Genomic DNA, 12,278 nt, shown 5'->3' on the forward strand with positions numbered 1-12,278 from the left:
TCCTTCATCTATCACGCTTCTTGCATCCCCTTTACCCTTGTGTTTCTAGTTCTCGCTGTGCGAGCTCCGCCATCATGAAGTACAGCCTGGTCTTCGCGCTACCGGCTTTGGCCGCCGCGTCGCCTACCTTCAACGTAGAGACCATTCACAAGAATGCCGCCCCAGTGCTGTCGTCGACCTCTGCCAAGGAGGTGCCCAACAGCTACATGGTCGTCTTCAAGAAGCACGTCAAGGATGCCTCCAAGCACCACGACTGGGTCCAGAGCGTCCACACCAAGAACAACGAGGAGCGCATGGAGCTGCGAAAGCGCTCTTCGCAGTTCCCCGTTACCACTGAGGTCTTCGATGGTCTCAAGCACGTCTACGAGATGGCCGGCATGAAGGGCTACTCTGGCCACTTCGACGACGAGACCATCGAGGCCATCAGGAACCACCCCGATGTAAGTTCTATCCCCAGCTGTTACCAGCTTGCATCATCCCAGATGGCGTCAGCGCGTTGGTGGCCTAGAGTGAGCGCTGCCTGGGCGGCCTTATCTCCGCAGGCAGCTCCGGCTCCGCATTAGCACACGTGACGCCATCTAGGTACTTGTACCTGCATAAGACTTGGCGCTAACAACTTGATAGGTCGACTACATCGAGCGCGACTCAGAGGTCCACACTCTCGGCCACGACGAACCTGAAGTCGAGAAGAACTCCCCCTGGGGTCTCGCCCGTATCTCGCACCGCGACTCCCTGAGCTTCGGCACCTGGAACAAGTACCTCTACGCCGCCGACGGTGGTGAGGGCGTTGACGTTTACGTCATCGACACCGGCACAAACACCAAGCACGTTGACTTTGAGGGTCGTGCTAAGTGGGGCAAGACCATCCCCAACGGCGATGCCGACGAGGATGGCAACGGCCACGGCACCCACTGCTCCGGCACTGTCGCCGGTAAGAAGTACGGTGTCGCCAAGAAGGCGCACGTCTATGCCGTCAAGGTCCTCCGCTCCAACGGCTCCGGCACCATGTCCGACGTCGTCAAGGGTGTTGAGTACGCTGCTAAGTCTCACTCTGAGACTGTCAAGGCCGCCAAGGACGGCAAGAAGAAGGGCTTCAAGGGAAGCGCCGCCAACATGAGCTTAGGAGGTGGCAAGTCCACCACCCTCGACCTCGCTGTCAACGCTGCCGTTGACGCTGGTATTCACTTTGCTGTCGCTGCCGGTAACGACAACGCCGACTCCTGCAACTACTCGCCCGCTGCTGCTGAGAAGGCCGTCACCGTCGGTGCCTCCACTCTCCTCGATGAGCGTGCGTACTTCTCCAACTACGGAAAGTGCAACGACATCTTCGCCCCTGGTCTCAACATCCTCTCCACCTGGATCGGCTCTGAGCACGCCACCAACACCATCTCTGGAACCTCAATGGCCTCCCCCCACATTGCTGGTCTCCTCGCCTACATGCTGTCTCTCCAGCCTAGCAAGGACTCTGCCTACGCTGTCGCCGACATCACCCCCAAGAAGCTCAAGGAGAACCTCATCTCCGTCGCCACCGTCGGTGCTCTCTCTGATGTCCCAAGCAACACCAAGAACGTCCTCGCCTGGAACGGTGGTGGCTCTTCCAACTACACCGAGATTGTTGAGAAGGGTGGCTACTCTGTCAAGAAGGCTGCCGAGAAGGAGGAGGAGTCTGAGTTCACCATCACCATCCCTTCTCTCTCCGAGATCGAGGGTGACTTTGAGAGCGCTAAGGAGTCTGCCAGCCGCACCGCTCACCGCGCCGGAGGCAAGCTCCAGCACCTTGAGCAAGAGATCGAGGACTTCATCGCCGAGGAGATGGAGTCTATGTTCGAGAAGGTCAAGGAGCGCGTCGCTAGCCAGTAAATGTGACATGATATGATCGTTAATATGACCCAAGAGGGTCTACTGATATATGGAATGGAATGGGTTCGGTATCGGCGTCTGGTTTTCTACATGGAGCATGTGTCTCCCATCTCATTGGACACAAGTTGATGTACTGTACGTTACTCTTGATATGGAACGCAACGTGAGGTAGATTAGATATTTGGAATGGGTCTATCTTTCCTCCTCCAACCCTCGCTTCTGTCCCGTGGTTATATCTGTCTACTTGAATCGTGGCTGCAAGTCATTTGCTTGTGAAGAAGAGTCTTGGTGTTCTTACTACACCCTAACGTCCATCACTGTCGGTTCGGGCTTCCCTCTCACGGCATCGACAATTCATGTCTTAATAACGACGGCGACGGCGATCCGACAACGGTCCAGTCACTGGCTGCAAGCCCGCCTTCTCTTCAGCCACGCGTCTCAGAACACCAAACATGAAGCCAGTGTGTTTACTTAGCAAAGCCGCAATCTCGGGCTTGTTGAGCAGCTCGATGTGGGCCACGATGGTCTTGCGAATCACTTCTCGCAGACCAACATCGGTATCCGGTGTTGTGTTGAGGGCGTGGTCTGCGGCTTGAGCGAAGACCTCATCATTCCATAATGGCGTGCAGATAGAGGTGAACTTGACGCGGGCCAGATCCTTGAGACCCTTGACGTCGTATTTATCGCCCATCTCATACATCTTGGCGTGAAGAAGGAGCTGTGACGCGCCTGCTGTGGGTATTGTGATAGAAGTCCAGTCCGGGCAGCATTTGAGGCATACGAAGTCGACACAGGACGAGCCACATGAATCTACGCTGTAAATATGATGATTGCAGACTAAATAGTCTGGCAGCTCACAACCCAGGCGACATGTGTGTGGAAAGTCGTAGTGATAGATGTCGTTGCTGGGCGCGGTCACCACCGGCGAGGGGGCTTTAGCAGGTATCGTACCAGCTATCTCGGCATCGTAGTCGCCTTCGTAAAGATACTTGACAAGTCGCTTAACGATATGTGGATCGTCCTCGGAGAGGTCGGCTTTGGCACTTGCTGCTTGCTGCTACATGCGTCAACGATTGCGCCGTCATCACACGACGAGTTGCACATAACTCACCTGATTAACAGCGAACCTTTCCGCACCCTTGAAGAACTCCGATCGAGTGCATACCACAGCCTTGTGGACGTTGTACGTATCGCTGCCGCAGGTAATGGTGAAGTCGGAGTATGCGCCCGAGTCTAGCAAGCTGTCGTAGAGTTAGTCAATTTCTGGATAGGCTTTATCTGAGTACACGCCTTTTGAAAGTGTTGACAAGCTCTTCGCGAGCGTGCTCAGCCATGTTGTCGTTGATGAAGACTCGAGATTTCGTGGACTGTGATGAGTGTCACTTTGTGGGATAGGTTGCGTACGGAGGACGGAGGATATTATAGATGATATCGAAGCACGGACATTGGAATTGAAATAGATCGGAGGTGAAGGTAAAGGTGAAGGTGAAGGTGAAGGTGAGCGTGGAGATGAAGAGAGTCTACCCTCAAACGGCATTTTCAGAATGTGGAAGGAGAGGATGAACTTGTTACCGCTAGTGCACATCTCAGGACATAATACAAATCGTTATCTAGGTTGTACTTTGCAACTTGCAACAAAGTATCACCCTCGTTCCTTGCATCCTTCTCGGCCTGTTTACGCTCGCGTTGTAATCCTAACCGGGAAGCCATCCGCCGGATGAGCTCCACCACCCCCCATCTCAGCCTGATACGCTCGGTTTCCATCAACAGTCTTGATACCCTTCCTCGGATGCAATCTGTCCCATTCCTCATACGCCGGCGTGATATCAAACATCCTCACAGTCATGACCAATGCAATTTTGAGTTCCAACTGCGCAAGCGTCTGCCCGATGCATGCGCGGGGGCCCCATTCAAAAGCTCTCCACGAAGCTTTCTTCGGGTACAACGGGTCTTCAGAATCGACTAGCCAGCGATCAGGAATGAAGTCTTCTGGCTGCACAAATACTTCGGGGTTATGATGCAAAGCTAAGGTGAGGGTCCAGATGTTACAGCCGTCTGTGGGATATTGGTGACCTTGCTCATCTGATAGGAAGACATCTGGACGGCCATCGCGCATGCTGCCGGCGGGAGGGAAGATGCGTAGAACCTCTTTGATGACGGCCAAGGTATAAGGTAGCTGGTTCAGTAGTGAGGGGTCGTCCGCGATAGTCCGAGTGATGATGTCGAGCGAGAAGTCTGATCCGAACACCTTGCCATGTTCTGCACGGACTTTAGATAAGGCCTCTGGGTGACGCGAGAGGAGTATGTAGCTGTACAGTAGTGTGCTACTCGTAGTATCATGTCCAGCGTAAAGGAACAACCGAAGTTGAGGTTTCGCGAGCTGCTTGAAGACCGATTCTGATATCTCATCTTTGTCTTCTACATCTTCGAGATACTTGTCCATGGCCAACGCAATGATAGATCTCGACTGTTTGCGGGAAACACCAGATGAGTCTTTGCGGGAGCTGGCCAACTCTTCAAAGCGCTTGTCGATTTCCTCATCGAGGTATCGGTTCATACGGTAATTGTTGTACTTTTGAACAAATGGGCGAGGACTGAGATAGCGACGGAACGGGTTGAATGTTGTGCCGAACGATGTCCAGTAGACTTGTCTTCGGAGACAATCTGCGAGCGCGCTTCCTTGGGTTTGGTAGTATAGACGTGAGCCACTGTGTCCGATGTTCAGCAGTTGCCCCATGTTGCAAGCGTACTGAATGGTGAACTTACAGGGTAACACGTGCAATAATGTCGAATGTTAGCCGAAGAGTATACTCTTCCAAAGGAAAGACTTCATTTTTCTTTGCGCATTCTTGGAGAAGTTTGCAGAAAGTTGAGACTTCCTCGGCGATCGCAGGTGAAAGTCCTGTGATGTAGCCAGCAGCGAATCCTGGATTAAAGAGCGCTCGCCATTTCTTCCACGTGCTTCCCTCCATTGTCAGTAGAGACGGACCACCATTGATGACCTCCAAGGTAGCATTTATGTTGGGCGGCTTGCTGAGGAAAGCAGCTTCTACTTGCGATGCAACATAAGGGTTTGCGACCACCATGAGAGGAGCGTTGAAAGGCCATAGGTTGAGATAGAAGACGCCGCCGGGGAATGACTCTGCTATCCGCCGTACTACCACATGCATTACAGTGTTGCGAGGCAAGTCTTGAATGGTTTCTTTCAACACGATGAGATGACCGAACAGTGGATGGTGTTTGGGCATAGGCTTGCTATTATTAGAATCATGTCTGCGATAAATTGAAGATTCCACTTACGGCACCTGACTTTTGTAGCCTCTTGATGTGTTGCCGATTACCTATTAAGCTGGCTACAAACATGACGAAGGCTCCGGCGGCAACAGCCATAACGGCTGGCATGCTGACCCACGTCATGCTTACTCACGTTTTGTGCAACGAAGATTGCCGAGGGCGGCACAGAAGCACGAGTAGGTGGGCTCGATCTCGCGAGTGTTGATGTTGAAATGTCGCCGAAGGTGCAAGGCGCACGAGGAAGTAGCCTTGGGGGGCGGCACGGGTAGGGCGCTAGCCCTATTTGAGCAACATGCATGTCAGCACTATCTATAGCACAAACACCGCAGTCTTGTACTACAATGCCATGCACCCCGACAGCTGAAATGATTTTACCCATGCCGGTTAATAACATGCTACCGAGTCGTCGGTTTCTTGGGTATGTTGTGATTCGTGCTTCATTACCCGACGCCGACCGGTCATAGCCCCCACACGCAACAGCTCCGGGCTGTCACCACCATCCAGCACACGAAGCCGCGACTCCAATGATTAGCGCAAGAGATGAGCAGGCAATTATCTGTTCTGAATGCAATTACTGTTTCCAAGTTTTCTCAGCCCCAAGCCTATATGCAGTCGCCTGTGATCCCACATCTTGCAATGTGCTTATTAGGTCTCGACGTCCCGCCTGAAGTTCTGTAGCTATATCGTTTAGTCTTCTCACCGAGATCTCATCCTACCAAAGCATCTCTCCAGTCATGTCGATTGATCCATCGAAACTGCCACCCGCGCAATACGTGCCTGGCAGACAGTACGCCATCGAACATGCTGGTAGAATCGACAAGGTGCCATTCGTGGTATGCACTCCCCGTGCTGCCGAATATTTTCAATACTGACGAATACCTCAGATCTCAACTGGACTCCTTTTTGGACTTGCCATTCTTTCTGTATTCGTGCGCTTCGCGATTCGCATCTTTGGAGGCCGAAAAATACGATGGGACGATGGACTCGTCTTGGTGTCGTCGCTGTGCTTAACAGTAGCGTTCGCCTGCGTCCACAAGGCTCTTAATCCTTTCTATCTCGTCGAAGCCATAAACCAAAGGAAGACAATCCCATTCCGGGAGGACGTTCCTGCGATCTTGGACATCCCTAAGTGGGCGTTCATATTCTCCATCTTCGGATGGAATTCCATCTATCTAGTCAAATTTGCTTTCATGTACTTCTTCCATGGCCTGACCCTTGGACTGTCGGTCAGAGTCGTACGATTTTTCTGGATTACCGCAGGCTTTCTTGTCATTGCTTGGATCTATGCCGTAGTCAACTTTGTCGTCATATGTGCACACTTTGGTGCAGACGCAGGTCAGTCAATGTTTTGTCCATGATTAAAACGCGAAGTACTGACTTCATACAGCTAAATGCGGGGATGCCCAGATGCATAAGAGAAGTGTCGCGGGTAACGTCATTGTTGGCGTCCTTGACATCATAGGCGATATTCTCAGTAAGTCATACAGCCAGAAATTTCATTACCCCGGTTCGAAGGCTCATGATTTCTAGTCGTTACCGTTCCCATTGTTGTCGTAAACCAGTCGATGATGTCGTTTTCTCGGAAATTATCAATCGTGGCCTTGATGGGTCTCTCGGCAGTAATGGTTGTTTGCGCATTGATACGGGTCGTTGGCTCGTTGACCGAAACAACAGCGGCAGCATTCGGAACTGCACCGGTGTGGGCTGCGTATTGGTTCATGGTCGAATCCTGCGTCGCGCTCATAATGGCGTCCGTTATTGTTATCCGCGGAGTCTTCATCACCAATCCTGTCGATGATGACCGAAGAAAGCAGGATACTGTATTCCAGCGATTTGGGCACCGTCTCCTGTCGGTGCTAAGGCTCTCCAGATCCTCAAGAAGCAGCGGGCGGAGTCCCCAGCGAAGCGACGCGCTCCATGACAAGCACGAGGATCCAAGCGCGCCGAGGATCGCCACCCAGAGACCGCTAGGAGGAACATTGAATACCGTCAGAACATTCATCTGGGGTGGTAAGAGGCAAATTCCACCTGCATCGCAAGATGATCCGCTGGTGTCAGTAAACACAACCTCTGATCTTGGAAATATGGACTACCACGACATCCGGAAGGCAGAGGTGGCGAGACATAAGCCAGAGATGACCTTTGCTTGATGAGCGATGGTGGTTGGAAGCGGAAGGCACGTCTGTCGCGCATCAATAAAGTTGTCGGACTGTATTTAGGTACTCACTACCAGTCGCCTTTGGAGTTGTTCGATATGTAATCAATGATTATGTGTTGAGGCCTTCGCCATGGCGTTCGTGGTGACTTCGCCCTTGAAGGGCCCGCGGGCCGATTTGAGGATGTTAGCGTTGGCGCGACAGCGTCATCCCACTGCTACCTTCCTCCAGTGCCTCAAAGTCGCGTTCAACTGCACATGTGCGTCGGGAGGTCACCAGTGTTCACAGCAATATAGACATACTGCTATGCGTGTACGTTCAATAAATGAGCCGGTAAGGCTGTATGCCATCTGCACATGTGGTGGCGGAGTGCCACAGCCCACTGCCCCTCAACCACCTGGGCAACATCTGTGCTGCACGCGATGCACAGCTCACCACTCCGATAACAACCATCACCACCACCACTACCGCCGCCGCTGCGATGAATAGAACCGGACACAAAAGCGCAAGCAATATCCTGTCCCTAAGGATCGTAATCTGCCGATGCACAAGACTTGCGTAGACCGTTATCTGACCGAAAACGTTGGGCAATGGGCCCCAGTGCGACCAACAAGGCGGTGCTGCAGTCAGCAGAAGGACGTCTAAGCACTACGCCCGGTCTGCCTACAGATGGTGTGCATGAAGAAACGCGCGGTCTTGTTTTATCTATGACTTTATCAAGGCCCTGGTTCCCAGTGCTATTGACAGTCTTACACCTACATCGGATGCGCAATCCTGCATATGCTTTTTCGCGAAAGGCGAGTACTCATCTTTCCGCTTCTACAATGGTATTAAACCCCTCAAACATCGGGTCCACGCTCTGCATAGGAATATCACGCTTTTGGACGACCTGCTGCGAAAGTCATCGGCAAGCAGCTGGAGACATTCGTAAACAATGGCGCTGGCTTGGACCGTGGCTACTTTTCGTAGTTGGAATGGTCACGTTGTTACTTTGTTTGGCATGGTTGTCATATCTCACTTCCAAGGCCCCCGTCGAACTAGACGCTTGTTTGCCCGATGGTGCCTTCACAGTGGATCCATCACATTTTCGATATCTGAGCAGCTCGAGCTTTTTTCAGATTAATTTGGGATGGGGTCATATGACTTTCACACAAGTGAAGGCTATAGACATCAGCTGGGATATCGTGAGTGCCGCCATACCCCAGGCCAGGCAGCTAGGTGTATGTTCTAAGAACGTGAGAGCTAACTACCCTCAAGCTACTAGGACGTGGTGGTCAGGCGCTCATCGCGTATATATCGTGGCGCGTCTTCGCCAAATACGTGACGACATCCATGGAACTTACACCAGTTACGTTCGGAACATATCGGACAATCTTCTTACCAAGCGGCGGCTTTTTCCTCGCTATCATCTATACGATTCGAGATTTTGTGACACGTCACGACTTGCATTCCAGGGTAGCCATGGTCTTCATGGTGTATACCATGGTATTGACATTCATGTATCCGACCCTCGCCAGTGCAATGACTGGTTACAGCGCGAACGTTGAAGCATTTGTTAACACCACTGAAGGCGATTACATTCGCTTCAGCTCCTTCGCCTTCGCCTACTTCGTTATACATGACGGTTGGCGCGTGCAGCTGGATAGCGACCATGGTGTCACATCAAGCACTGACCGAAACATAGGTAATGAAATCATGGTATTGAGGAGCTTTCGGAATCTGACTGGGCTCGAGCAGATTTTCCTGGTAATCAGCCAGTGATTTCTTCACCTGAGACAATCAGCTCGAACTTTAACTTCTGCTACGGAGCTACCGGGGTTGACAGCAGTACTCCTGGAGTCTGCGATTTGCTGTACAATGTGTCTAGGTGTAAGCTAAGCTACCTAAGGGAGCACGAATGCTGCTGATATACGAGAAGATACTGCAGAATACGGTCTGAACGGCGAAAATATCACGAACTCGACTTTCGCGGGCATCAGTTTACCACCTCCTGTCCTGAACATCTCAGCTCCCTCTCTGCAAGAAGGCAATGGTGTCTATCATACAGAGCAAGCATTCAGTGTAACTTCCAATAAGTCTTCACTGTTATGGGCATATAACAACAGAACGTACCGTTATGACTACATGCGTAATAATGGAATGTGTCAAGCTGTATCGGTATGTCATCTTACGCGAAGCCCCCTTCTTCTGGCTAACTCGTGCAGGACTATAAGTGGGGGTTTTCTTATGTTCAATTGTTCATCATGGTAATTCTCATGATAGTCTAGACTTCAAGGCTCTACATCATGTGGCTCAGAGCCTACATGGTCATGCAAAAACGAGGACGAGAGAAAGAAAACGTTGCAGGAGAATACAAGGCTGTCTTAGAACTTGCATCTACCATGCGAGAACAAACGACTGGACTCGTAAGCGAGGAAGATGATGAAGTCCTTACAGTTACCGAAGCTAAGCTGCGTCGACGCATCGAGAAAGACTTGCGTGGAGGATCCATCTCCTACGCTGCGCCACTCGTCCTCCAAAACAAGAAAAATCGACAATGGGATATCAGGGTATGGGTTGAGAGCCACAAGCTTTCAATCCTTGCCATGGTTGCCTGTGTCCAGGCGACGCTATTCAGTGCAATATCTCTGCCACGAAATGGCATCTTCCTTATCCCTTTGCCCTTGGAGTTGATTCTCGCTCTACACATTGGGTCAACTAGGGGTTGTCGCATCGTCCTATTCATTTGGTTATTCCTGATCATCACCATTTCAACCCAGACCGCTCTATACATGACACGCCCATCATACGCTCAGTTTACTCTGAGTGAGTTAGTTGATACCATTCCGAAACTTAGGTCATACGGGCTTGATTTAGGAGTCTGGCTAGACTCGGGACTCTGAGAAAGAACAATCTTCATGTTCGGGCAATACAATGTCAAATTATGTCCGATCAAGACTGTGCATGACGACTACATAGTGATAGCTATCAAAGGTTCACGGAAACTCTATAGAATCGAGTTTTTCGTGGTGACAACGGTGGGCACTTTCCGCAATGGACCACACCTGGGCATAGTGAGGACCTCAGACGGCTGGTCTGACCATGGGCGCGCATACTGTACCTAGGTAGCATTTCTATCGCCATCGCCCTTCGATAGGAGTTCTTGCGGTCGAAATGTCTCTCATAGCTACAAAAAGTGTATCGAAGGCGATCGAGACATTGCAAGGATACCAGCAATATGTTGGCTTTCTGACCGTCGGTTACGGCTATTTCCTATGCAAATCAATGACGGTATCTTTCAGTAGTCGTTCGTCCAGAGCAAGTTTGTGTTGAATGTCTCAACTGTTTACCGCGCCTCAGAAATACCACAATCATCACTCCGAGACAGCGCATCGCTATCCTAACATCCGCCAACTCACCCGATCTTGTCGCAACACTTCATACTTCGGCCACAGTCCTCCATGCATTCATCATGTAGCCCACGTATAAAAGCACAGAGCTATCCTGCACCTTTACCACATCAACAAAGCCAACTCATTCTTCACTACATCTCTTAGCTACTTTCCACGATACAAAACACCAAAGCACCACCTCCCAGTAAATCCACCCCAGCTCAAATCCCCATCCGAACCAACCATGTACCCGCGCTTCACCCCCGAAGAATGGGCCCAACACAACCCCTACGCATACAGCCGCGGCGTCTCCCCACCACGCAATCGCCACGAGGAGCCACGTCGCGGATATCGCTCAGACAACTACCGCAGCGTTAGCCCTCCTTACTCAACGGAATTACGGAGGAGGTCGCGCGTTACCCCGTACCACCACGGACCACGCATGTATGGTAGCATGTCTGATCCGTATCCATTCGGCCAACCCGGATGGGGTATGAACATGCCTGGAGGGCCTTGGTTTGGTGAAGATGATGAGTGGTAGTGGTGATGGGATGGGGGTACCGGGGAAGGCGCTCGGATGAGGGGTATGGAGGATGATGATGGGGTTTTCATATCGGTGGTCTGGTGTTCGGGGAGTAAGGTGTAAAAACGAAGCTATATCTTGCCTGTAGCCAATGTTGTGCACCATATGACCCTTCTTCTTCCATTTCCACTTCTCCAACGCGTCTAACACCCCTCCTCAAACTCCCACCTCACGGCCGCATACCACTCGTGCTTCATCACCCACAAAGGACTCGGCACACGATACCATCTAGAAATCGTGACTCTGAAATTGTCCAATAGCGCCCCTTTGAAGATCTTCTCAGCATCCGGAGTCGTTTTTATCGCTGGTATCATACATGTAGCGATTGCCCACTCGGAAACATGTATCTTTCTCCACAACCCGTAGGGATAGTGATGTTGAGGATGACTTGAACCCCCTGTCATTGCCTCGAGCAACCCTGCCTCAACAGCCGAAGAGCCACGCAAGAAGAAGCGTAGGCTAGCGTGAAGCAGCGCGTATCTGGTACCTACCATAAGAGGTTTTTCGTGTCCGAACTTGTTTATACGCCTAGTGTCATAGCGGAGCACGACTTTCGCAGTTGGGTTGGCGCGACAGAACGAGTGTATGATAGGGTATTCGCCGCCCGTGAGCAGCTGCCCGATATCGTACCAACAATCCCTAGTGATCGAAGCGTGTTCCAACGGCCTGGGCGTCACTGTGCCCGCGATGACCGTAATCTGTCGGATTCTCGCTTGTGAACTGGCAGGAATGGCATCTAAAAACCTCGCGCATATTGCTTGTGCCGGTGTTGTCGTTCCTGGCTCTTTCATGAAAACCAATTCGTTGTACCGCAGGCTCAAACCCCGCGTTTCTTGACACAAAAGTCGACAGACGTATCGGAGCTGGTTGAACTCGGCTTTTGGAATTTGGGGGGTCTCTAGAGTGTACCGCGTGTGATACTCCCCTTGTGCGTAGAGTTTGGGAACTTGAATAGAGCCGCCGTCAGTGTTGATGCTGATGACAGTAGCCAGTACCGGTACTGAGTTGGTGAGA

At 51.5% G+C, this 12,278-nt stretch overlaps 4 protein-coding genes across 4 annotated transcripts; 2 read left to right on the top strand and 2 right to left on the bottom strand.

Moving 5' to 3' along the window:
* Nucleotides 1–74: 74 nt before the first annotated feature.
* Nucleotides 75–1,860, top strand: J4E90_004867 (uncharacterized protein; the record flags this gene model as incomplete). The annotated part of the gene is made up of 2 exons (XM_051434428.1): nt 75–440; nt 625–1,860. The coding sequence occupies 2 exons, from the start codon at nt 75–77 to the stop codon at nt 1,858–1,860; spliced, it is 1,602 nt and encodes a 533-aa protein (XP_051291684.1).
* A 361-nt stretch (nt 1,861–2,221) lies between these two features.
* On the bottom strand, nt 2,222–3,194 carry J4E90_004868 (uncharacterized protein; the record flags this gene model as incomplete). The annotated part of the gene is made up of 3 exons (XM_051434429.1): nt 2,222–2,917; nt 2,972–3,093; nt 3,149–3,194. 3 exons carry the CDS (start codon nt 3,192–3,194, stop codon nt 2,222–2,224), a joined length of 864 nt encoding a protein of 287 aa, XP_051291685.1.
* A 341-nt stretch (nt 3,195–3,535) lies between these two features.
* Nucleotides 3,536–5,262, bottom strand: J4E90_004869 (uncharacterized protein; the record flags this gene model as incomplete). Its single annotated transcript, XM_051434430.1, has 3 exons — nt 3,536–4,568; nt 4,627–5,111; nt 5,161–5,262. The coding sequence occupies 3 exons, from the start codon at nt 5,260–5,262 to the stop codon at nt 3,536–3,538; spliced, it is 1,620 nt and encodes a 539-aa protein (XP_051291686.1).
* A 626-nt stretch (nt 5,263–5,888) lies between these two features.
* Nucleotides 5,889–7,075, top strand: J4E90_004870 (uncharacterized protein; the record flags this gene model as incomplete). The annotated part of the gene is made up of 4 exons (XM_051434431.1): nt 5,889–5,987; nt 6,192–6,489; nt 6,542–6,628; nt 6,984–7,075. 4 exons carry the CDS (start codon nt 5,889–5,891, stop codon nt 7,073–7,075), a joined length of 576 nt encoding a protein of 191 aa, XP_051291687.1.
* Nucleotides 7,076–12,278: the final 5,203 nt, after the last annotated feature.

The sequence above is a fragment of the Alternaria incomplexa genome (genome assembly GCF_024043165.1).
Source record: "Alternaria incomplexa strain BMP 0042 chromosome Unknown scaffold_6, whole genome shotgun sequence".
NCBI classification, from domain to species: Eukaryota; Fungi; Ascomycota; class Dothideomycetes; order Pleosporales; family Pleosporaceae; genus Alternaria; species Alternaria incomplexa.